Source organism: Uloborus diversus, chromosome 2 (assembly GCF_026930045.1).
Source record: "Uloborus diversus isolate 005 chromosome 2, Udiv.v.3.1, whole genome shotgun sequence".
Taxonomy (NCBI): Eukaryota; Metazoa; Arthropoda; class Arachnida; order Araneae; family Uloboridae; genus Uloborus; species Uloborus diversus.
In genome coordinates, this window is record NC_072732.1 from 112,651,884 (window position 1) to 112,678,763 (window position 26,880).

At 33.8% G+C, this 26,880-nt stretch overlaps 1 protein-coding gene across 1 annotated transcript in view; it reads left to right on the top strand.

Annotated features, from left to right (window-relative positions):
* The window catches only part of LOC129215993 (basic salivary proline-rich protein 2-like), a 39,357-nt gene that overhangs the window by 3,381 nt on the left and 9,096 nt on the right, over positions 1–26,880 (top strand). The window contains exons 4-7 of the mRNA XM_054850125.1: positions 14,101–14,238; positions 17,735–17,803; positions 23,501–24,049; positions 25,968–26,180. Coding sequence (XP_054706100.1) covers positions 14,101–14,238; positions 17,735–17,803; positions 23,501–24,049; positions 25,968–26,180 — 969 coding nt within the window. The remainder of the gene's footprint in view (positions 1–14,100; positions 14,239–17,734; positions 17,804–23,500; positions 24,050–25,967; positions 26,181–26,880) is intronic.

Here is a 26,880-nt window from a genome sequence, read left to right on the forward strand (position 1 = left end):
CCATATAGTCCGTCAAACAGAAGACTGTTATTATTTTCTTTGCTAACGAAACGAAACGTCATATCCTTTCAAAATATAAACTTACTTGGTTTTGCCAACATCTACATCAGAGTACATTCAAAATGAGAAAAAAAAAAGAAACATATATTACGAAAAATGAAATTTCCCCTTGGAAATCGAACAATTTACTTCTTGGAAATTTGACTCCCTAAAAGCGCCAATGTTCCAAAATTGGAACATGCTATTTTGAAGGGGTACACCTTTCGGAAATATCATTGTACATTTCTACAAGCATTTTAAAATCATACATTGAAGTATTTTTCACAACTATAATAAATATCATCACATTTTCTGAAAAAACCAATTTTTGGTAAATTTTATAAGAAAAAGTTGCAAAAAGCTAAAAAAACACTCATCTTTGAAAAATCGCAATAAATAATTGAAAACATATAAACAATCAAGCAGGAAATCAAAAAATACTTTGAAATAAGACTAAACTGTGTTAAAAAAAACTTGTTTATTTTAACGTTATTTCTTGGGAAAATTTTCACTTAAATATGATGTTCCATTTTTGGAACATTGGCGGGGGGTAAACGGTTAAAAAAACTATTAGAGGCAATACTTGTTGACGTTACGGTAAAGCAATAGCGCTTATAGACTATCCGCTATTGATTTTTTGAAATGTAGAATGTTGTTATCCTCTCACCCCATTTTCAATTTTCGACATTGGAGTTTAGAAAATTCAACTGTGGGTAGTTCTCAAAAGGTGGGTACAAAAACGTTACTTTTGAGCCATTTTTAAAATTTTGGAATTTGAAATCAATTTTGCTTTTATTGAAAAGCATGTACACCTAGAACATCATACACAAACATAAAAAGACAGCAGGTATTTATAAAAATTAGAGACGTACCGAGTACTCGGTAACTACTCGGTACTCGGCCAAATTCTGATCAGATACTCTGCCAATACCGAGTAGTCACAAAAAATTGAATATTGTCCAAGACAGATACTAAAATTTATAAAAAATTAAAAAAAAGAGCAAGCATTATATTCTGCGATCATTTACAATTAAAATTTATAAGTCAAATTTAAATTTTGAGAATAATGAAGTTTGTAATGCTTCAGTAATGCTTCAATGGAATAATTCTCTTTTAATGTCCCCAAAGTTAATAAAACTTATTTATTTAAAATTATGCAAAAAAGGTAAGTATAGAAAATATGGAATTTTTATATTAAAAATGAATTTTTGCTACAAACAAAAATTAGTTATAAAAAATATAAAAATACCTTTGCTTAAAAAATAAAAGGAAATAAAACAACGTTAAAAGCACAGTGCAGAAACACTGCAGACACGTGTTTTGGCGATACAAGGAATTCCTTTTTCAATGCACAAAATGGGAGCTCGTGGATTTAAAGGCATCCGACAAAAGTCGGATTTTTTTTGTCGAATGTCTTTACATTCTTTAGCTCACATGTTATGCACTGAAAAAGACGTTCCTTTTAACGGGGGGGGGGGGGGGGGTCTGCAGTGTTCCTGCACATTTGTTTTATCTGCTTTTAAAAATCGATTATGTTTGGCGGACTAGAACTATAATTGATTGGTATACAGTGAAACCCCTCCTAACGAACACCCCTCTTATGTGCATAGGCGGATTTACGGGGGTGCCAGGAGGTGCGCCGCACCCCCAACATTTTTGTTAGGTTTTGAAAAAATCAAAATTTAGTATATTTCTCCCAGAAACGCAGTTGGATTTTTCTCTCTTTTCATAGTACAATGCAAGTAAATTTACTTGAAACAAATCCAGTGTATCACCACATGTCGCCAGTGCGAGAAATATATTATAACTGTGCTCATATTAATAATTAAAATAATTTTATCGATTTGAAAAAAAAAAAAAACGTAATAAATAATTTTATGCAAATAAATAAATTTCTATTGACAATTTTTTTATTCAGTGATGTGTTATAGAATAATTGTATGCTTTGTAATTGGGTATTTATTGGTATATCATTACAATTTCTTCTATTTTAAAACAACTATGGCTGATCAAGTCAAAAAAAAGAAAAACATGACTATTGTAACAAACTTAATCAATAAAATCTGCTTCATAATCAACTTAAAACCAACATTTTTAAGGCCAATTTTCAAACTTTTTCGAAGGAGGACTCCCGGACTTCTTGCTGCATTGTTGCATTCAGAGGGGCACAGTACCGGTGCCACCCCACCTCACAGAATGCTGAGTTGATGTTTTGTAAAAAATATTCTTTATCATTGCAGAGAACAAAAGAACGCATCTTGGGAAAATGCAGTGATTTTAAGAAGAAAAAAATAATGTTGGGAAAAAACCCTTTTCTTTCAAAAATAGAGAAATCTCAATATATAAATTTTTCAACGCCTTCAGATTATTGGCGGTAAATTGTGTGCCTCATCCCCCTCTCCCCTCTTTCTTTAACTCCCCCCCCTTTTCCATTTTTTTTTCGTCTCAAAATAAGCAAGTCTTCAAAATTTTTCTTCTCTGAAGCCCTCTTCTCATCCAAAGTTATTCCGGAGTATCTCAAATTTCGTTTCCTGGGTTTTAACTTCACAAATTTTCCAAGGAAGATCCTCCAATCACCTAAAAACATCAAGAATCGTTTAAAATTGCGTTTTTGGAGCTTCAGTTTTGAACAACTGCAGTGTCCCTAACGTTATCAAATATGGTCTTGCACTCATGCGTTTGAGATTTTAATTTTGGAAAATATTCGAACAAGGGCCTCCGACCCATTTTCTCTAATACCGTCAAAGATTAAATATTTTGGTTTTCAAAACTAATTTCGTAATATTTAAGGGGAGAACCTTTTGGAACATCAGCCTTTGAAATCCTCTTCCTATTACAATAGGATGTTGCATAAGAACTTCATTTTTAGGACTTCAATTTCGAAAATTTTCCAGGGGAGAGCTCCAGAACCCTCCTTTCGGTAACAGCATAAAAAATTGTCTACATTGTGTTTTTGGAACTTCAATTATGAATAATTAAAGACGTAGTGGGGGGGGGGGGACATATTTCTATTTGTTTTTCAAAAAATCGTTTGGGGACAGTCCCTGCGTCTCATTCTTTGAGAAATGGACTCAAAAAGCGGGACCAGATGGCCACAGAAAAAATTCCCTCCTACCAAAATTAAAGTTCCATTTTAATTTTTACTAAATAATAACATGAAAAACGCATAAAACAAGCAATTATTAAGTCAGTTATTTCTTTAAACTCGTGAATGGATCATTTATCATTTTTTATTCAACCATTAGTTTTAACTTAGAAAAGTGGAGGAGTAAAGTTCCTTTACTGTTGAAAGTGAGAGGGCAATTGCCCCCTTGCCCCCTCGTCCGAGCCGCCTATGCCTATTTTTTTCTGAGTATTTTTTAAAAGGATAAACAACCTCAGAATTTATGCATGAGTTATATTATTAAAATATTTTCTTAGTTAGGAAAAGAAATACTGATGCGTTTTACCTACAATAGTGTTAATAATCCACTCAAATTTACCAAGAAAAAGTTTTTAAAACTTAAAAACTAAAATGTCTCTTTTTTTACAACAATTTTTAAAGTTATTTCTAAATCAGAGACTTCGATGTCACTGTATGTTACGTTGACTTAAATTGGTCCACACTCGTTAAATGTTAAAAATTTGTCTTTCAACTGCTGTCATAGATACTAGGAGAGTGGCTAGATTAATAGAATATTTGAAGTTTTTGTCAAAAATCGTAATTTTAGGCAATATTTGGTAATGATGCAAGAAATGGAATTTAGGGTGTCCTTCCATAAGTTTACCAACATTGAAGTAACTTTTTAACTATTTTTAGTGACATTAGGGGCTCAATAGCTTCTTCCGGATTTTTTTCGAAATTGAAGTGTTTAAAAGTGAGAAAGAGGTGCTTTATGACTGATCTTGGAAAATTTTCGATGTTGAATCTTAAAGGCACCATTTCAGGCGATAAATAAAAATATTTCTATAGTGGCTAACCCTGATGGGTAATCAAGCTCAGATTAGTATAGGAAAGTTGAAGTTAGGCTTGCCAGACGTCCCGGTTTTCAAACAAAATCTCGGTGTCCTGGCCGGTTTACTTCACGTCCCGGAAAAGATAAATTTGATTTAAATGACCAAGAAGGTCTAAGATATTAATTGTGAAGGATTATTTAGGATAATTACTTTATCATATCAAAAAAAAAAAAAAAAAAAAATCTAAAAATTTAAGGTAGAGAGTCTTGAAACCTTTTTCCCTAACATCACTGAATATAGTTGTAACGTTTCTCAGGACTTCTCTCTTTCGAGATGCTTCTAGGAAAAAAACCCAGAACCTCTCTCCCCGTAACATCATCAAAATTTGTCTATACTTGCGTTTTTGGAACTTCAATAACAAAAAAAAAATGCAGTGAGGGGGATTGATTTTGCTCTACTTTTCAAAAAATCGATCAAGGACTTTTCTTAAGTTACCCTAACGTCAACAAATATGACCTATAATTGCGTTTTTAAGATTTCAATTCCTAAAACTTTTCGTAGCAGTCTCCGCGAACTTTTCCTTCTCCTATATCACCAGAGACAGCATAAAACTGCGTTTTCAGGATCACAATATCAAAATTTTTCCAGGGAGAGCCCCCCCCCCCCCCCCGGAGCTCGTTATTCGATGAGGAAAACAGTTTTAAAAGTGCTCCCCATTCCATTCTAAAATTATTTTCTGGTTTTGTCACTGCCTTGTTGTCCCAGGAATACCCCCTCCCCCCCAAGATCCCTGTTATTGTTGCACCCCCAAAATTTTTGGCCTAAATCCACCTATGCTTATTTGGACAATTTTTAATTTCCCAGTTCCAATGCAAATAACATTATTAAACCCCTGTCCTGCGGACACCTCTCTATTGTGGACAAAAAAAAATTGTCCTGTTAGTGTCCGCATTAGAAGGATTTTACTGTAATTTGTTTTAATTCCAACTTAATTAATCATACCTTTTATTTATTTATTTTTAATTTTAAAAATAATTTTTTTATAAAATTTTTGACACAAACAAAATTGTTTATATGATGCGTAATTAAATTTCAGCAGGAATTTAGTTTTAAAAACTTTTATATAAACAAGGAGGTCTATACTACTATTCCAATAAGTTCAAAATTCATCACATATGTGTCGGTGGTTCTTCTTAAAACATAATTGATACTTGGTAACCCTGCCGAGTAGTGAAATGCCGAGTACTTGGTAACCCGGTACTCGGCCTAGTAGTGAAAGGCAGAGTACTCTGTACTCGGCTACTCGGCCAAAGTGCTACTCGGTACGTCTCTAATAAAAATTAATAAATAGCAGGGGTCGATCCAGCGCCTAATTGGGGCCGACACAAAATTCCGCATGGCAAAATCGGCCCCATTCACAAAATTCCACGTTGCAAAAGCGGCCCCATTCACAAAATTCCCCATCGCAAAAGCGGTCCCATTCACAAAATTCCTCGTCGTAAAAGCAGCCCCTTCACAAAAATTTATAAAAAAGCAGCCTTTTCACAATATTTTTAAACCGCAAATGTGTACGCATCTACGCGGAAGGGGGGACGGGAGAGGTGTGGTTGGTGGCTAGCCAAAAACCAAGAAAAAAAAATGAGCACGTGATGAAGAATTGATTCGAGGATTTTCTGCTGTTCCATGAGTGCGAAATGAAGACTGACTCATTTCACGCCACGGCAAATTTATCACCTATATTCTGTTGGTTTGATTTGCTTCAATGTCCAAATACTTCTGAATTAAATATTCCTTTGAATCATTGTAACTTTCAATTGTGTCTTAGTTGCACGCACATCCTTCATTTATCCATATTATTTTGTCAAATTATGCACTTTTAATTCTCAAAGTTAGCTGCAAATTGAAACCTTGCCAGTTGCAGATCTTCTAGTTTTTCCCCTTTTTCTTTTTTTTTAATTTTTTAAATATTCTCCTGTTTTTTCAATTTGTTCCTATTTCCTTCAGTTTATTTTGAAAAAGTTTAAGGTTCATAATTGAGGGGTTATCTTACGGAACGGACGAGCAAAATTTCTGAAAATTATTCCCGAATAAAGGTTAAGAAGAAAACTCGAAAATCTTATATTTTCCTTTTTTTAATCAATAGCAATAGAAATTCGCATTGAATACTGGCACATGCTGATGCAAATCGTATTGTATGGCAATTAATTAAATCCTGTTAGAGTATGAGTGACAACGCGGGAAACGCCGAACAACCGATTGGCGAAATTCCCTGTAGTCTGTAGTTGATACTGTCCGTTCTCGAAAGCTCACTTGACACGATTGCATTTAATGAAAAAAAAAAAAAAAAGGGTGTGATTAGGCCAGGGGTACCCACTTTTTCTCATATTCTTTAGTTTAAAGCAGCGTTTCTCGATCTTGTTTTGACACTCGGACTGGTAAAGCTTCGTCAAAAAATTTCACGGACCAGTAAAAATTTTTACTTTTTTTTCACTAAAATCAACTAACCTGTTTTCACCTTTTTTTAAAAACAAATGCCAGAAAGAAAAACCTTCTACTTAAAACAAACTTACAAAAGTTAATTGTAAGATTGATTTTAATAACTTACACACTTTGAATGTAAAAATAAGCGCAGCTAATTTGTGTACATTTTCATAAGAGACTAAATCTTGGAGAGAAACCAAAAAACTTATGCAAAGTAATGGATACATTAATGCATAATATATCGTATAAAATTAGGAATAAAAATAAAATAAGGAAATTTCATTTTATTGGAAACGGGTATAATTCTTCGAGGACTGGTCAAATTTTCTCGCGGACTGGCGCCTGCGGAGAATTGCTGGTTTAAAATGCATCATTCATTTTTACTTTCCTGCTATTTTTCTTCTAGACTGTACGTGTAGAAGCAAAAGATAGCTTCCAAAGTCACGCTAGTTTGAGCGTACAGCATACAGTGAACCAAAAGAATAACGGTATTATTATTTTTTTTTTGTAGTTTAATTCCTAGATTCCTTCTTTTATTGATGAAATACAATGCCAGCTGAAAAATATCGTCAGTCATTCTATTTAATCTTGCTGTCTTCTTAAAATAAATATGAAACTTCGAGATGAGCAATTTTGCAATTTTTTAATGTATGTCCGCTAATGGTGAGCAATGGGAATAGCGCACAAAGAAAGTTTTATTGAGTGGGATCTGCAGACGATAAATTAAAAAAAAACTGCAGACGATAAATTTAAAAAATGTGGTAATTGTGTATTATTCCAGTTCGTTTTCTTTCGCGGTATTAATTTTTCTTTTGAAACAGATCGTCTGCGATCCAGGAGCGCAGACGATATTTTTCGTAGTTAGCTTGTTCGCGCCTTCGCATGTTTAAGTGGACATTTTTTAAGCGCATCAAAGAATAAATTGTTATTCTATTCGATTATTATTTGTGTTTTGCAAAATATTTCGTTACGTTTTTAGCGGATAATGGAGCGCTGGAGGAAGCAGCCGCAATAATTTCAGTTTGGAGAGATCGCTTGTTCGTTGAAAATTATTCATCAAGAAATTAAAATATGAAACGAGGAAGTCCTACAACGGGAGGTACCTCCCGAAATTCTGCGTATTATGTTAAAAAATTTCGCTCTTGGAACGTTGGGTTCCAAAATCGCTACCAACACTTCATCATGCAGTAACAGTAACGCAAATGTTCCCGTTTTGGAGCAATCGGAAAATGTGGTAAAAGATAGTAACGCAAATGTTCCTGTTTTAGAGCACTCGGTAAATGCGGTAAAATATTGTACATCAAATGACAGTGAGGCAGTTCGCGAAAGTATAATGATTTTTGAGGCAGAGAATACTGGAAGTGAATCTGGAGCAACTTCAACTAATGATGATATTGAGATTGAGCCATCAAATAATGATTCAAGCATTGTATTTGAGAGTACAAATGGAAATAGGAAGCATGCAATAAATGAAAAGTATATTGCAAATTATGAAAAGCTGTATAGCTGGCTTTACTATAGTTATTCAGCTAAGGGTTTTTTGTGCAAAATATGTTCATCTTTCATGAATGTTAGTGATTCGAGCAAACCTTGAGTAAATATTGGAGTTGATATCAAGAAAAGCCGTCACCAGAGTTTTTAAAAAAACATTAGGGCAGCAAAAAATCACAGAGAGGCTGTCAATATACATAAATCTAGTGCAAAAGAAGGAATTCTCAAAAAAAAAAAAAAAAAAAAAAAAAAAAACTGAAAGTGCAGAGATTGGAAATGAAGCCAAAAAACCCCAGAAAATTGATTGGTAAGTTTATTCAAATTTTGTACTTTATAATCAAGAAGCAATGGGCCATTTCTCAGAATTTTGAATCTTTAGTTAGATTTTTGGGAGAAAATTTAGATGACAATGAAATAAAAAAACATTTGCTAACTTGTGGTAAGAATGCCACGTATTTATCAAAAATTTCAGTTCAAAACATTTATCTTTGAAAATACCGAAATTCCGTTGTTTTCAGGAAAATCCTAAACTTTACTTTGATTACGTAATATATATTTAGTTTTAATTTGTGTTGAGTTTCAAAATCCAATTCTAAAATAACTTTACTTAAAATAATTCTTTTATATGATGTTTTTATATTTTTATTTCTTTTGAAGATCTTGATTTCTTACATCCGCCATGGTAAACGAATTTTTCGCATTTTTGATGTTTACTGTACCTTGTTAAGAGGCAAACAAATAAAATTTCTTTATATATTTATTAACATCATTAAATTGCAAAGTTTTAAACGAAATACCTACTTTGTAAGAACGTCAAATGTCAAAAAAATTAAACGCTGAATACTGGTGCAGTATTATTTTGGGTTTTAATTACTTTTAAGTTTTTCAAACACATACATGGCATCTTTAATGAGTATTTCCCTTCTGTGTTAAGAAATATGTGATATCTTTGAGTCTGTTCATATTGTATTTATTAGGAGTTATCATTACGTTCAGCACCATGTGCAATTTTCATTGCTCTAAAAGTATTTGAGAGGGGCAAACAGGAAATCTGTTGTGAGACTTTCACCTTAAGAAAGTGTGCCTTGCATATGTATATTTGTAAAAAACAATAAATGTAACGTATGTGTCAAATTACGAATAAAATGTTAAGGGTCTTACTTCCCCCCAGCGCATTTTCTCTTGACAGCTTTCAGGTATTCTTCAAGAACTTGCAATCACCCCTGAAACCTGTCTAGGGTTTTTCTATAACGATACGACAGCTAAAAAGCTTTTATATAATCTTTTCCAAGAAAAAAATCACGAGAAGGTCTTTTTTACAAAAACATTTTCCTTTTTTCACAAAATGGGGACCCAAAAAATAAAACCTGGATCGACCCCTGAATAGCAAATTTAATGATTGGTCTGTAGGTAACAGTTTTTGGACATGTACAGTTGTGTCCCCAGTAGGTAACAGATTTTGGACATCATGATAATGAAAGTTTCAGTTTTTGAACTTTTCCAATGAAAATTTTATCTATTTTTAAATTCTGTATTGAAAAATAGAGGATTTATGCAGTACATGAATTACTTTATATACTGGTCTTAAAATAATAAAGTTTTGTTATGGTTTCGATATTATAGAATCGGAACCCCCCCCCCCCTCATCCATTTTGCCAGCGCAGGTGATAAAGTCGCCAAAACCGACGCTGTGGGCAAAAACCTAAGTTACTCTCTGGTAACCATTTGCTTATCGTATGCTGTGAGTTGTCGCCAGTCGGGGTTTACTTGGCGATTTTTGCCGCATTTTGTTTGCTATTCGTTACGATCATAACTTGAGTTTCTACTGTTATTTATGTAATGTTCTATGCATAACGTATTAATTGTGCAAAATACCAATGGATTAAAGAAATTAACATTATAATAGCCTTTTTTATTAAGGTTACAAGACAGAAGATCATATTATAATATTCAATAAATGGACATAATTATCGGCGTCTAGATCGTAACGCAATTTGGACTTCTCACATATATGTTAAAAAAAAATGATTTTGCTTCAAAGATACTGCATAAAAACATATGAAAACACTTTAAAATGATTAACATTTGATTTTTAATATCGAAAAATACCTTTAAAACATATAAATCATATATTTAGTCCTCAAATAATAGCATTGTCAACATCGTAACTTTTGGACATACATGAAAAGCTTCCAACTTCCTTTTTTTCTAAAATTTTTTACACAATAAATAATCTGTCTTTAATTTTTTAATTTGTAAAAAATATTATTAAAAAAATATTCAGTTTGAGATTTATACCCTTAATTTTTTTTGAAACATTTGGAAATAATTAAAACAATTTTTTTAATGGTTTATTTGCTCAGTTAACCTTTTGAAAGTCCAAAATTGTGCGTTTTAGCAAAGAAAATATTTTTTAAAGGGTATTTGAAGAGCATTTTTTCCATAATTTATGACAATTCTTGTCTCTATACAGTATTATTATTTAACTCAAAAATTTTTGAGTCAATTCAAATGAAAGTTATTTGGTGTTGAAGCTTCAAAGTTGAGATCTGTGTTTGCTCCCACCTTTTGAGAACTGCCCCTGTAACCTTTAATGATGTTACTTGAAGGGAAGTTCTGGGGTTCTCTGGAATTTTTTACTAATTGAAATCCCAAAGAATGAAGTATTTAAGCAATATTCAATGATGTTAGGAGAAAGGGTTCAAAGGCTTCTCACCTTAATTTTTTTGAAATTGTAGTTTTCATTTTAGTCAGCATCTGCTCACTCAATTTAAATAGAATGTTTCGCTTAAATAAGGCGCTGAGAAGCAAAGGGATGCATAAGTGCCAAAATTTCTAAATAAGCTGTACAAATGGTAGGAGAACATCTTTTCTGCATTGGTGCAAAGGATAGTACCAGTAGCCCTTGTAGGGTCTGCTGTTTAGGGCCATTCAAGAAGACCAGAGGAAACTCTGGTGGAGGTCCGCAGCGGTTCTATCATGTATAAGGCCATTAGGGCCATGGGGACCGATCAGATCATTACCGATATCAGACCGTATGGTCCCCACTGCCTTACGGTCTGATCGGTAAGGCATCAAACTTGTGACAGGAAGGGTCCGAGTTTGATCCTAACCAGTAGAAGATCCACCGTCTTCATTGATGGTGACTGGGGAACGTTAAATATGCTCATGGGCGCAAAGTCCTCCAAGTGAGACACGGTACCTCTTGGGTGCTGTACCCGGATTGCTCGGCTTCTGAATCAAAAAATCAGAGCTGTCTTCAGGGTCCCATTCAACTGGTTGAACCGCAAATAGTGATAGGAACAGGGCGCCTTGGAGTGAAAAGCCAATGTATATTATGTTTAATAAAAAAAAAGTAAATGAAAGCCACATAGGATCTGTGAACTTCAAATGCATTTTTTTTCTCGAAACTTTAAAAAGTCCATTTGCATCCCTTTGTTTCTCATTGCCACTCTTGTAGTTTAAAACACTCAGTTTTTCATGATCTTGGATGATACAGTCAGTTCGCGATAACTCGAAGTCCGATGACTTGAATATTACATTAACTCAAAGTTTTTATCTAGTCCCGACCCCTTTGTCTCTAATTCCATGCTAATTATTCTCAATACCTCGAAGTTAACTTTCTTTAACTTGAAGGAGCTGTGGCATCTTCAGTCCTGTGCCCTTTTTGATGCCGCGCGTCCATTGTGCGACGGGGATGCCCGACCGTACTCTGTGGAACTGACGGACAGCTATTCTTCTTCTACGCCTTTGTGCCTTTGTTGGAATACCGCTTCTAAATAAAGGACTAGACTGTCTGGCACCACTTCGGACAGTTTTAAAACCAGGTGTGACAAGTTTGCCTGACAGCCCTGGACGGTGTCCGACTTTGTCGTTGCCGAAAAACCGCAGACGGGGAGGTGTGCTCCATGTTAATGAGGCGCCGGTCGACCAACGAATCCGGGCCCTGGTTTCTTCTACAAAAACAACGTAGCAGTGTTCGTCACCAAGTTTCCACCAATGGGATATTTTAAGGGGGCTTAGTGGACAAGCCCCGTTTCTTCGAAAAAGACCTCGATCCACACTTTTGAAAAGCAGATTGCTCTAGGACTTGAGAGAAACAGGTGCCCTTAGGCATTTCTCCGGTTTCGTTGGAAACCGTGATTTTTTTTTTTCGTGACCACCACTGAGGCAACTGTGTTTGCCTGAATTTGTAACCCCATCAATGTAACGATTTTTATTTTTTTTTTCTGTAAATAAATTTTTTTTTCGTTAATTTTAAAAAGGGGTTTAGTCCTTCCTTGTTCGTGGTGTGATTTGATTTAATGAAAAGATTGGAATTGTTAATCTTTACATCTGTGACTCACGACGTCACAGCTTGAAGACTTGAAATTTTTTCGAAAGAACGAAAAAAAAAAAAAAAAAAGAAAGATACAAATGATTATGAGAGAAAAATTAATTCACCTTCACTTGCAATTCCTGCCCAATAGATCTCTAAAGCAAGGAGAACACCTGTTGAGCCAATGTGTGATAAAGCAGTTACACGTGTGGAAGTGAGTTAGCTTGTTTTCTTTTGTTGTATTGTACTGTTTACACTTTGACATGTTGTTGGACTACGAATCTGCTTTTAAGCTGTCAAGTTAACTGTTTGTACCTTTATTCAAAGGCTGACCATAGTTAAGATGCCTTCCCCTTCAGTCTTTAGTTCAATCATTTGCTGATCACTTCCTGAGAAACAGAGTGAGTTTTCTTTACTATTAAAGATGTCTCAGCAAATACTCGGTCAACGATATTTAAAAAAAAATAGAAACTTCTAAAGCAGTAGAATCCATGAATCTGAATTTGAAACGAATGAAGATGTGCACCTTTCCTGAAGTTGCATCAGCTCTATTCAAGTGGTTCCAGTAGTATTGAAATCAAAACCATGCTTTTGATTTTTTTTTCTATCAATATTTTTGAACTGTGCATATTGTGCTTAAAAACTTTTAAGTTCTGTACTTTTGTCTTTTTTATGTACATATTAATTAAAATATTCGGTGTTTTTTAATATTAAAGTCTCAAAAACCGAAACTAGTAAGTCAAACTTCCGATAAGTCGAAGTTTTTCGTTGGTCCCTTTAGATTCGAGTTATCGCAAATTGGCTGTATTTGAAAGAGAGGATTCGGAAGTTCTTGCTTGAACCTGCTTGGCAATTTTCAGGATTGGAGCCCCAAAATCAATGTTAAACACCTTTCGATGTTGTTGGCAAATGAGGTGTTGAGGGACTGTCCCCTGGAACTTTTAGAATATTGAAGTATTGGAAACAAGGCGAGATGGTTTTGGATTAATGAGTTTGGTGAGAGGGGGAGGGGCGAGAAGGTTCCAAGGCAAAACTTTTTGAAGATTTTCTTATATTCAGACAAACAAGGAAAAATGAAAAAAAAAAGGAGTAGGAGGGCTGGGACATATTTAGCTGACCAAAAGTCTGCAAGTATTGAAAGATTTTTATCCACACTTTTTCTATTAAGATAACTTTATTTTCCCTAGACGAGTTCTTTTGTTCTCTTTAATAACAAGAAAAGTTTTTGAAAAACATTCTACTCTACCTCTGGGCTGGGGCATGGGCTTTGTGCTGGTAGTCCCCTTTCTGGATGTGCAACTGCTCTTGTGTCTGTATGTATAAACTGCTAAAATGCATATTTGTACTGATTTATTTGCTATTTTCAATCTTGTGGGTTATCCTTGAAATTGGTTATGTGTACTAGCTATGCTAGTCAATCCAGTAGTAAATTGGCAGTTTTTTGTGTACATAGTTGTGTATATTATATTTGAGTTAATGTTCATAATTACAGAAGATTTTGTTTCAAAATGAAATTATTACATTTTGAAGAATATAGATTGACTGATAAAAATGACTACATTTGTTTTTGTAAAAAATGTACATGTTGCTTACTATTGGATGATTTGAAGAGTAAAAGTAAGAAATTATAGTGAGATAATTACTCAATTGTCAACTTTAAATAATTGTGTTTGATTGCAACTTGATTGCTTTCTTAACTGTTTTGAAACATTTCAAAAATCAGTTTTTTGTGGCCATTGTGATTTAACACTATTTTTTAACATAATCTTGCTTTTTTTTATTTTTTGTGTGTTCTATTTCATACGTAAAAATCCAAATCTGTTCTTTAATTTTAGATTGCAATAAATGGACAGCATTTTGCTGAATTTCGGTACAGACTACCTCTAGAAAAGGTTTCATATCTAGCCATTGATGGTGATGTCATAGTTAATTGTATAAAAATTGAAAGTTCATCCCCTTCTCCAATGAATCAAGTAAGAATCTTGTTTTTGTTTTTTCCCCTAGTATATATGTTATAGAACTTTTATCATGATCAAACTTTAAATTTTTGAAAAGAGTTTGCTGTAGAATTGTGATTTTTACTTTCTATTCTGAATCAATAAAATTTTGCTTTTCATTTCTCGTAACCTTATGACATTCAGTGTATGATGAATTTTCTAGTGCAATATTATAAGGTTTTATTGCCGAGATAAGGTTCTTCTAAATCCTTTTTTTTTGTAAATGATAGCTCCTTCAGGCAATCTTTTACTACAGTGAAACCTGTGTAAGTTGACCACTTGCGGTGCACTACTTCAGTGGTCAACTTAAAGAGGTGATCAGCTTATAGAGGTTGAATTATATGATATAGGTCTAATTTGCCTGAAAATAGCGGTCAACTTAGACAGGTGGTCAACTTAGAAGGGTGGTCAACTTTACAGGTTTTACTGGCCACGCACCGGGAAAACCGGGAAAACCTGGAATTGTCAGGGAAAATGAAAATGACCGAAAATCAGGGAAATGTCCGGGAAAATGAAAAATTGCATATTTCTGATCCTTCTTAGCGTGGCCTGTGGTCTATGACATCAAAAAAAAAACTTTCTGCCTTGTTTTTTTCGCCGCCATTCCCTTCCCATTCGTCGTTTTGTCATTCCCCTCTTTCTTCTTCCCCCTGCAGTTCTTTTTATCAACAACTCTGTCATTGGCACGTGCATGCGCCATAGCAGTCGGCGTGCACCATAGCAGGCGGACATGCACAGAAGGTACTTCTTTTCTTCCTCGTTTGAGCGGGCTCTGTTTAAGTGCTGCTGCTTGTTTACGTCAGCAGTTCTAAAGTTGTTATGATGCACAGCACGTTGTTTTGTCTGGGAGTGCCGACTGAAGTTTTTAATGAGCTGCAATAATCTTTTCATATTTTATATTATTTCTTTAAATTAATTAATGAAATCGTATTATTCTAAACAATTTTGTTCTGTAAATTTAGTTCATTAGACAATTTTAAACTTAGAAAGTTTCTTTTTTACAGAAGTATCGCTAATCTTTTAGCATTTTGGTAGTGATCTTTTAAGACTTCCAATGCGCTTCTTTCTTTCAAAATAAAAGTAATCCGATTAAAAAAAAATCTGCACATCAGAGAAGTTTCTGAGCAATGCTCAAACTTTAACTTTATGACGGGTGCCCACAGGAGTGATTATGGCGCAAGTTGCACCAAATTTTTTTTTTTTGGGGGGGGGGGGATTTTTTAATTATTTCTTGAGCAATCACGATTGCTTATTGCTTCACATTTGACTGTTTTTGGTGTGCTATCATTTTTCCCACCGGCGCGGCACCCTCTGCCAGCACCACCGGTCGCGTCGGCCGGCCTCATGATGCTGCTCCTCTAGCGAAAACCGTCTCCAGGTTGCGTCCATATCCTACACACACACGCACCAACACACACACAAACACACACATACACAAACACCACTATACACACACATACCCCTACACACAAACACATACACACACGCATGCATACAGACACCTACACATACACACAAATACACACAACTGCCCACACATTCATGCCTGCACGCAGCATAAACACATATGCTTACACACACACATACACATACCCCGCCCCCACGCACACAAACACTCATACACACAACTACCCACACACTCATGACTGCACACAGACACAAACACACATGCCTACACACATACACATACCCCCCCCCCCCCCACACACACATACAAACACACACTCGTGATTGCGAAAAACATAATTTGAATTCAAGATGACAAAATTCATATTATTTTACTTTATTATTTTCATCTGTGTGTGTGTATTTTATTGGGGAGCGAGCACACTTTTTTTTTCAAAACAATAATAATTAAAAATAAATAAATAGGTTAAAAAAAATAAAAAAAGAGGGTTAAAAATAAAAAAAGCGCTAAGGCGTTCAGAAATATTGGGGGGGGGGGGGTTCTATTGAACTTGGGGGGGGGGGGAGCACCCCTGTTTTATGAGCAACAAACAGGGGAAATATGTGAAACTAAAAGGTGCATGATTTTTTTACAGGCCAAAGTCTAAAGGCGCTTTGAGTTCAATGGATTGGAGGGGTAGAAAGCAATAATTGAAAAAGTTTAGGTTTCATAAGTTTTAGTTCAGAATATTTTAGCAATTAACTTTATTTTTGTGATACAGATGTCACAATTGCTAATTCTGCAGTTCTTTCACTTGATGTAAGGCAGTGGCTCCTCGCTATTGAAAATTAGATATGCTACATTTACATTAATTGTTTATTACAGTGATTTGCTTCACTTGTGTTAGTACATTAGGGTAGTTCAAAAATACACTTAAAAAAAAAGGTTTCTCCTAGAAAACAGGACACCACAAATTGTTTTTAGACTTGTGGATAGTAAAATACTGGGGGAATTTTAACTTCCTATTCCAACTGAAAGAGTGTGCTCGACCCCCTCCCTCAAACTTCATAAGTATGAGGAGGGGGTTAAAAAAATTCATTGAACTGAAAAAACAATGTTACATACTATAATCTACATGAGTTATATGCATATTCATTGCAATAAAATAATTATTTACATAAAAAAAAACAGCTGGGGAAATTAAATGTTTCTAAATTTGACTTTTTCTATGCTAGAGCTAATGTTAAATGGAGGGGTCATTGAGCACCCTCTCAAAATTTGAGCAAGAAGCTAAAATTTTTACAGCACAATACTATTAGTAAGTCTAAAAAAAATAAGGGGTGTCTTGGACTCGAGCCGAGAGAGAAAAAAAAATTGAACCACCCTTAGTACATATTTTTGGTTATTTCAGCTTGAGTAAATTAAATTTGGTAGCCATTGTTTGTAAAGTTTGAAAATGAGGTAAGTTTTATCAAAATTTGAGATGTATATATTAAAATTGCAAAATGAAGATGGAGATTGATAACCTGGAATTTTTCTCAAAACCACCTGGAAAACCTGGAAATGTCAGGGAATTTCATTCTTGAACTTCCGTGGCAACCCTGTGTACTAGAAATTTATGACAGGCCATCAAAAATTTTTCCGTTTTATTTTGAAAATATGGTTTGTGGGAATGGATGATGCTTTCCAAAATTAACAAAAATTAAGTAACAATTTTGGATGTTGCAAAAAATTATTTGTCTAATTGATTTTTTATATAACTTGTAAAATTTCTTGTGAAAACAACCCTAAACCAATGATGTTCCTATCAATTTTTCTGAGAGTATACTCCCAGTATCAGTTATTCACAAAAAGTATGTGCGATCATATACATAATATATCATAATATGAAAAATTTTGAAGCTTGAGGGTATATGCTATATGTCTAAAAAATGTTTGAAAGTGTACGGGGTACGTGGAGTATACCCTATTTGAACATCATTGCCCTAGACAAATAACACCATTTCATTCATTTTATAATTTTCTGTATAGGGAAAATCAAATTCATCAATATTCTTTGTATATAATTGTATATGAATATTTTAGGGATCAGGTGAAGAAATAGTAAAGCCCCTTGGATTTGTTCTAAGTCCTGGAACTCAGAGTAATATCACGGTTTGTATTACTTGTTTGATTTAAATTTTGTTGATATATTTTCATCGCATGTACATAGTTCTATTGAATGTTTAACTTTCTTGAACATTATTTCCACAATTTGAGAATTCTTGAAAATTTGTTTAAATTTCATTAACGATTTTAGGCCTTTGAAAACCTTTCATGTTTCCAATCTCTTAAATGTTCACTTAAAATACTTGATATGGAGAAAAAAATAACCATACCATTATATATTGAGATGCCTCAGATAGGGAGTTATTTTGCAATCAGAATTCCGGTATCTCTTGTTGATCAGATATAGAGATCATATTGAAACTGGATACCTGATTCTCTACATTTGTTTTCTGTTTGTACATTCCTTTCTTTTTTATGTAATCTCTGTTATTTTAAGTGATTTTGTGTTTATATGAACCTAGAATCTGAAATTGACATTTTTAAAGTTATTGTATCATGTAAAAAAACTTGATAACAACAAGAATTGCTTATACTTAAACTAAAGAAGGGGAATTCTTTCCTTTTTCTTGGACCTTATTTTGTAGTTCCACATACTATAACACAAGGACGGGGAATTTTTTTAAGGACACGTTGCACATAATTATTCAGTGGTGCCCTCAATAAAAGGGGAAAAAAACCCACTGCAGTATTCATCATTTTGAGTGGATGTTTATAAAATTTTTTTTTTGGTGTAGTCTTATTCCTAGGGGGGGGGGGGGATTCTTGTTACAAATGGAACAAGTTACATCTGATGCATTGATAAAACAAATTTGTCTTAAGTTTTGTTTCATGATAAGTATTTTAATTAATGTTAGATAAATAAGTGTTTGACTTTTAGTGTTAGTTGAATTAGGATACTTATAGATTATTTCAGTAAGTTGAAAATGAAAAAAATCTTAGTATAGATTACATTCTAAGAGTAGATGCAATGACATACAGTCAAACTCTCATATCATTCTAAACTCAACCCAAAGATAGTGATGAGCCGTTAATCCTAAGAACCAGTGGTGATGGTCATTTTCTTTTTAATTTGTGGAAGAATTTTAAAGTTATATTTTTGCTGACAGTGATGTTGTCAATTCCAAAGATATTGCAGGGCAAATTCAAGCTAAAGTAAATAAATAAATATAAAAAAAAAACACTAATGATGATAATGACAATTGTGAAACATTTCAAGCTCTTCATAGTTCATGCTTTTGATATGCAGAAAAATGTTAAAAAAATTTCTGAAGCCTGGGGTGCAAATGACAATGTTTTCCAGACCATGAGTATTTCTTGAAAAAAAAAAAAACAAAAACAAAAAAAAACAATGAAACCATTCAAAGCAAATCGTAGCTAACTTTGGTATTGTACAGAAATTAAAAAAAAATAATAAAGCAAGTGCATATGAATTTTCATGATTTTTTTCACAAGCCCAGTTTTTGTGAGCACTTGGCTGTAACGAACAAATATCATGGTTCCTTTGTGCTATTTATAAGTGTGTTTGACTGTATATTTATTGCACACCAACAATGGTTCTCTGAAAAATACTTTACGAAAATGGTTTTGAGTTTATTTATCTCAAATAGTTGCTAAAATTACAAAATGCATTCTTAGTGTTTCGCCTAGATCAGGGGTTCACAAACTGGGTGCCGCAAAATGTCCACAATAATTATCTATATAAATAAAACAGAGAATATGTATGTGTGTATGTATGTTCTCAATACAAATCCGCAGATTACTTTGGATCGCAACCAAATTTGGCAGGGAGGTACCCTAGAAGGAACGTAGGGGGGGGGGGGGGGGGTAAATATTTAAAAAGTACCGAGCCGCTTGAATTTTAGTTTCAGGGCCCAAAAATGGCATTAAATGGATCTTTCTACACAAAATAGTTATCCGATAGTTATCCGCCATTCGAAAGCCCGCAAAAATACATCTGAAAATGATTAATTCCTTTGAATTTCAAAAAATGAACCAAGGCTGTAAAAACATCAGGAAAAATTTAAAAGCATTTTTATGCCTAATGGAAGAGAATTTCATGTCGGAAAATTATTGTTTGCGCGTTATCTCATTTTAAATTAGCATGAAAACCATTCAGAAGTTTGCCACTTTTTTTTTCTCAACTGTTGCCGATTAAAATTTTGTTTTTGTTTTGAGATAGAAATGTCTCCTTTTGATTATTATTTGGCAATTTATCTTCTTTCTTTCTTTTTTTTTTGTACTGCCAGCAGAAGATAATTAGGAAGGTTGCGTTTAATTTATTAGGGAATTTTGGATTTGCCGTTTTCATTCTTTGAGAAAGATTACTTTTACGGGAAATTTTACAGTATTTTTTTTCCTCTAGTTGAAGCCTGATTGTTGAACATGCGTCACTTGACGTAACTTTTATTTTCGAGGTAGACCATGCAAGGCTGGGCAACGCAACTAGTGCATATATTATAACAAAGATAGGCCAAGGTGCCCTGAATTGCAAAAGTTCAGGAACCCCCACCCTAGATCTAAAATGGGACAAGGTGCATCCTGGTAAAAGACCACTTCTTCAATTGACTTTCTCAAAAGAAATCTGTAGTAAAAAAGAACCAATTGTTGTTGTATATTCTTACCACACCCATTCTAGAGGACAAGGATGACAAGAGTCACATTTCAAAACCATGCTGGAGTGAATTTTTACCTTTTGAGCAAGTTGGCAGAGTTTATCAAATGTTGCCTGAAAGGGGGCATGGTGCAGCTTCCTCCTAAAAATACCGGGGGGGGGGGGGGAATCAATCTCCTGTAGAAATGGTAGAATTTTTTTGCTCATTTCGGTGTGGCAATCTATTTTTTTTCTCAGAAAAAACTTAATACTTCTTTTCCAAAATGTCTGTACAAGAAAGTAAAGGAAAATCTTTGCTCACAGAGGTTTATTTCCTTATCAATGATATTTTGAAACATGTAAACTAGTCAAACATAGATATTTAAAATTAAAACTCAAAATTTTTGTACAATATTATTCATGTAGTTAACACATTTCCAAACAATACTTAAGCAGAGTCAGATAAAAATATAAAGTATCTACGCATGCAACTCAAAAGTATCTGCAAGCTAATTAGCTTTTACTGTAATTTAAGTCTTTTTTTATTTAACGGGAAGATAATATAAAATTATGCCAGAATGTGTTTTATGTCTTTATTTTTTAGTTAAAATAATTGAGCTAAAATTGAAAAATGTCCAAACTTTCGAGTTAAGACTGGGAAAATTTGCGGAATTCTTATTTTGCGGTAATGTTCGAATCTCCTGCTTTAAGCATCGTTTTTTGAACTAAGGTGCAGAAATTTAAGTGAGTTTATTCTGCAATTATTTCAAAGTAAGTTCATAACTTTTTTAAACATCCATAAAGGCGATCGTTCAAAGTTTTTTTCATGCTCAATGTAAAAATTTTCAACAGCGATCCGAAATTCAGCAAAGTCCGTGGTTGTCAGATTTAGAGTTATTAACTGTCAGTTAGTAGTTAAGAATTTTTATTTTTTTGAAATATTTAAGCTGTTTAAATTACGTTCCAGACATCTTCAGAAAAAAAAACAGAAACAACTTATATTTTCAAATTTTTTGTAAAAACTGAAAGAGTGGCGCTTACGCTGGGTGCAGTGCAAAATTCCAAAAATATGGCAAGTGTGAACTTGCTGGCCCCATATGATAAGCTTTAAAGCCACAGAGGTGCTTTGTTGATTTGATATAAGCACAAAATAAAGAGAAAAAATGGAAATACAAAGGCACATGAAAAGATTTGCTCAGTTGTCACCACTTGATGCATAGAAGAAAAGGGAGGCTCAACATTTTAATAATTTTTTATCAAAAGGAAAAAAAAGGACAGGTGAGAAACTAGAACATTACTCGTGATTATGGCGAGATGCACATGTCCGGGATGAATATATCCGCAAAGCAGCAAATATTTTCTTACATCAGAAAATGTATCTGCGCTCATCTATATTCTCTAGCTATGATTACTACGTTTTACATTAGTAATATTAATTTTAAACAAATTAGAAGTAAAGAAGGAGAACCTAAATGATTGTCGCATGATGCGTGTGCTCACAATGAATGTATCCGCACTGCTGCGAGTATATTCACCTTACGCGCTTGCGTACATACTATCTGTTAATAATTTTTACGAATTAATTGAATAATATCAGTTTAAAGCAAATTAAAAGTGAAAAGTAAGAACTTGAACGATTATCACGAGAGGCGTGTGCCCACCGCAAATGTATCCGCACAGCAGCGAATGTATACACCTTACGCGCTTTTGTTTATGCTATCTATTTATAACTTTTACAAATTAATTAAATAATATCAGTTTAAAATAAATTAGAATTACGCAGTGAGAATTTGAATGATTATTGCGAGATGCGCGTGCTGGCAGTGAATGTATCTGTTGACCTAACAATTTGTGTCTAACTCCTGTAAGGAAGGTAAACACCTAAGGTTTAGCAGATGCCTTTCCATTTCGCATTTCTGTAGCTATATAGTGAATGATTTGTCAGAACTAAAATTGAAAAACTAAATCATTTTATTTATAAATCTAATAATTAACAACTGTAAATCATAAAAACCTCTGTAAATAGTATAAACAAGTATGAGGGATTTCAACAATACTCAAATCAATCTTCATGTTCCAAAAGGACATCTTTCCAAAAAAAAAATTTGACACCCTAACAAGATATATTCTAAAATGTTTCAAAAAAGAATTAAGTCCCTAACTCTCATGGCGAAATCCTAACAGCCATCTCCTAAGTTCAGGACGTTGCTTCAACAGCGAACGATCCTCTTAAAAATATGACTATTGTCAGTCGAAAATGAGAAACGCGAGCAGAAGTGATTTCCTTCTCATTCCATCAGCTTATATCCTATCACCGCACACGCGGCACGTCACTCCGGATATGCGTACGTAAGAACCAGTCTTGATCCTTCCAGAACAATCAATTTGCTTCGGAGTCATCGGAAGATTACATCACACATCTGCTCATGCTCTGACGTCACGTCCTTCTTCCTGACAAACACGTCGTTTGAAGTCGATCTGATGTTTGCACATTGTTTTTCCGATACACGATTTGAAACCAGAGTCCTTTAAAGGGACGGGACAATATTAAATGCTTATTCATTATTAAAGAAATACAAGTGAGTAGAAACTTTACATTTAGTTTCCACTTAGCTTTTAAAATGAATTGGTGAGAATATCTCTCAAATAGATTTTGTGGCTATTAGTATCCAGATAGCAGCGAATTCATCCACCAAACGCACTTGCGTATATACTATCTTGTAATATTTTTTGCAATCTAAATAAATAATTTCTATATTAATTTAAAACAAATTAGAGGTAAAGATATTATCTTTACCTCTTATTCATTTCAAATTGATCTTCAATTGATCTAATCTTTATCTTTTATTAAAGAAGTTTTACGATTATCGGACAATGTGCAACTCCGTGACGAATGTGTCACGTCAATGAATGTATCTGCACATGGCGTGCATGCATGCGTCTACATTATCTAGCTCTGTACTTTAGCTAACAAATTTAAAACATACAGCCTATTAGTTTGAAGAGAATTTTCTGTGATGCCATATCTAATCTGAGTTTACTGTATTATTTAAATGTATTCTTATTTGCCTCAAATCTGTTAGATTATTAAGGATTTTATATTTAAGCTGTTGGGGATATTTCTTTCATTGTTTTCATTTTCTTATTTACAGCCTCAAACTGGGAGACCAGCTTCTCCATATGATATGTCATCTTTACCATACCCAACAAATCCAACATTTGGGCCTACACCAGGCGGTTATTCCCCTCAATCTCCTGCAAGTGCTTACAATCCTTACCCTCCAGCTTCCAACTTAGGGCCAACTTCACCCAGCAATGCATATCCTACAGGCCGTGTTTCACCGTTTTCTCCATCTAGTGGAACACCTTATGGTCCAGTGCCTGGCTCAAATGCAAACCCACAGGGATATCCACCTCAGTCGGGTGGTTTCCCCTCTCAATCTGGTGGATATCCACACCAACCAAGTGGTTATCCCTCTCAACCTAGTGGATATCCTCCTCAATCAGGTGGTTATCCTTCTCAGCCAGGTGGATTCCCATCTCAATCAGGTGGTTATCCTTCTCAGGCAGGTGGATACCCACCTCAGTCAGGTGGTTACCCTTCACAACATGGTGGATATCCTTCTCAGGGAATGCATCCATCCCAAAGTACTTATCCAGGACAACCTGGACCTTATCCAGGAACACATGTTGTTTATCCTGTGAGTAACTTGCTTGTTTCTCTGAACATTTTAAATAATTTGCTGCTAGTTATACTTTTGAAAGTATTACATGAATTGAGTTTGGAAAAAAAAAGAGTATAAATAAGAGCAAAGAGTAATAATAGTTCACTGATTTGAAAACAATTTTATGATATTTAAAACACATGTAATTAATCCGCTAATATGACTAATTATGTTTCCTTCGCTTCATATAAGATAATTACAGTTAAACTTCCATATATCGAACTTCCACACATAGAGTTTTCTCAAATTTGAACTCACAGCAAATTTCCATTTCCATTACATAGAAAAATTATTTCAATACATTGAAAAAATCTCTTCATAACGAAAAAAAGTTGGAGACATTCCAATATTTTTTTCCACTTTAGACTGTTTCTCTCACAAAAAATGAAGGTTGGGGGGGGGGGGATGTAGTGCAATGAAGGTTTTTACGGAACTCACTAGAAAGCTGGGGTTGAGGGGTGTGCGTGCATATAGATCGTCGTTCCATTCTGGGGTTCTTAAATTCCCTCAAGTTTATTTTAAATTTTGGTTGCAACCAGTAATACAGTAAATCAGTTTCAAACTATTACTTTTGTCTGTTGATTATCATTCCTAGTCTTTTTAGCTTCATTGAAAAATGTTCAAATTAAATAGTGTTTTATAAATTCTTTTTAACTTTTACTTTTTTCTCGCTTACATTGTTTTAATTAGTAGTTATCCTTTTAGTTCAAATGTGTGTTAAAAAATAGTATTTAGTAAATTTTAGAATATACTGGCAATTTATAATTTTGGTAGAATGCCTAAAATTGATGAATTTCCCCTCCATCATATATTTTCACCTCAGAAATAATGACATTGATAAGGTTTGTCACGGAGGCAAACAATTTTCCATTCATATAGGCCACCATTTAATAGGGTACATTTTTCAGGGAAATATTTTTTTTCTTCGTTGCTACAATCTGGACACGTTAAACATATAAAAACATGTTCACTTTTTTTTTCTTTTTTACATTAATTTACATCCCTGAAATTTAAGTTCACCGAGGTGAGAAGTCACAATAACTGCACTTTGTTTTTAAAATGAAATCTATCTTCTTGTTTTTTGACCAAAATCTCACAACTTCTTTATGGCTGAAAATAAGCAATGGGGCTCCCTTGTATTGTGGAAAATAAAATGTGATGCCTTTATTGCAACGTGTTAATGAGGAATGGCCTTTTGTGTTTAGGTAATGGAGTTGAGAATTTATTGTATGACATGAGTCCTTATCCTACTGAAACAAACTAAAACACAAAATTAAAAAATTCAATGTATTTAAACAATTAGTATTTGAGACACTTGTGAAAGGAATAATAAATAAATAAGTATATACTTTTAATTAAACAAGTTATTAAGCAACATAAACAGTCACACAAAGTGTGACGTGCCACGGAGGTGAGAATTCACATGTTGTGAACCAAAAATACACTAAAATAAAAATTATTGTTAAAAAATGGAGGCATTTTTAAATAGATATATTTTTGATGAAATTAAAAAGTATTGTTAAATGAATTTTTCCTTAAAGTTTTTACTGTAAAAGGCATGTGACAGAAAAGTTACACTTTTTGAAAAATGACCCATATAAATGTAGTGGTGTTTTAGAGATTCCACAAGAAAAGATTATCCAATACACGAAATTAGAAACACCCCACTTGAGTTTTTTAATTAACAGATAAATAGAATTTTTTTCTCTGATTTTTACTTTGCTTATTGTTTTTACTTTTTATTTTATGTATTGTTATTAAAATTTTTCATCTATTTTATCCATTCAAATATATGTTTAAAAAAAAGTTTCTATATTTTTTTAATTATAATGTTTTAATTTTTTTCTAGTATCAATTTGAAATAATTATATTTGTTCTTTGCATTTAATTTTAGGACCAAGAGAAAAACAAAAGTGGTAGTGGCATGAATTTGGGTCCTTTAGCCGCAGCTGGAGCAGCTGCTTTGGCTGGTGTTGCCGGTTCTACTTTAATGGGAGGAAAGCACCACAAAAAGAATAAACATGGGCATGGTATGCCTGGAATGGGGGCTGGACCTGGAGCCTTATTAGGAGGCGTTTCTTCACTTTTGGGTGGAAACAAGCATGGTGTAAGTTGCAGGTGGTTGACTCTTTCTTCTGTTATCGATCCTGTAGTTTCAAATTTTACCATACATACAAATCACTCAATATTGAATACACTTTAAAGTGTGGAAGGAATTTCATATGCATAGCATTTGCATTTAGTTTTACTTGTTCTTGCTGGTTTCTATATAATTAATTACATTTCTTTGTAATTAACTACATTTCTCTATAACTAATTACATTTAAGATATTCATATAAATAAATTTCATGTAAGTATATTTGTTTCATGGTATAATTCTACGATTTAAAAGTACATCTTTTTGGATATCAACTGAATAATTCATGTATGACTATATACATTGCTCATAAAATATAAAATTATAATGATGAATTAAATCAAAATTGTGAAAAGATGTACATAGCTGCCAAGTGCTCCGTTTTTCCCGGAGTTTCTCCGATTTTAATTGCGTACTCCGAAAATCCGATTTATTCCTAAAAACTCCGTTTTTTTGACTTTGCTTGTACACTTTTCGATTTCTGAGGAAAAAGAAGAAATTTCCTTAAGGCAGGAATTGTGCACAAACTCAACAAAAAAGAAAGCAATTTGATGCTCTGGAAGCATTAGTGTAGGATAAACACTGAGCGGGAGCGTTTGATTGATCGGAGAACATCGTTTTTTCATCGAGTATTTCAGTTATGTGCAAAACGTAGCCGCCATGTTTGGT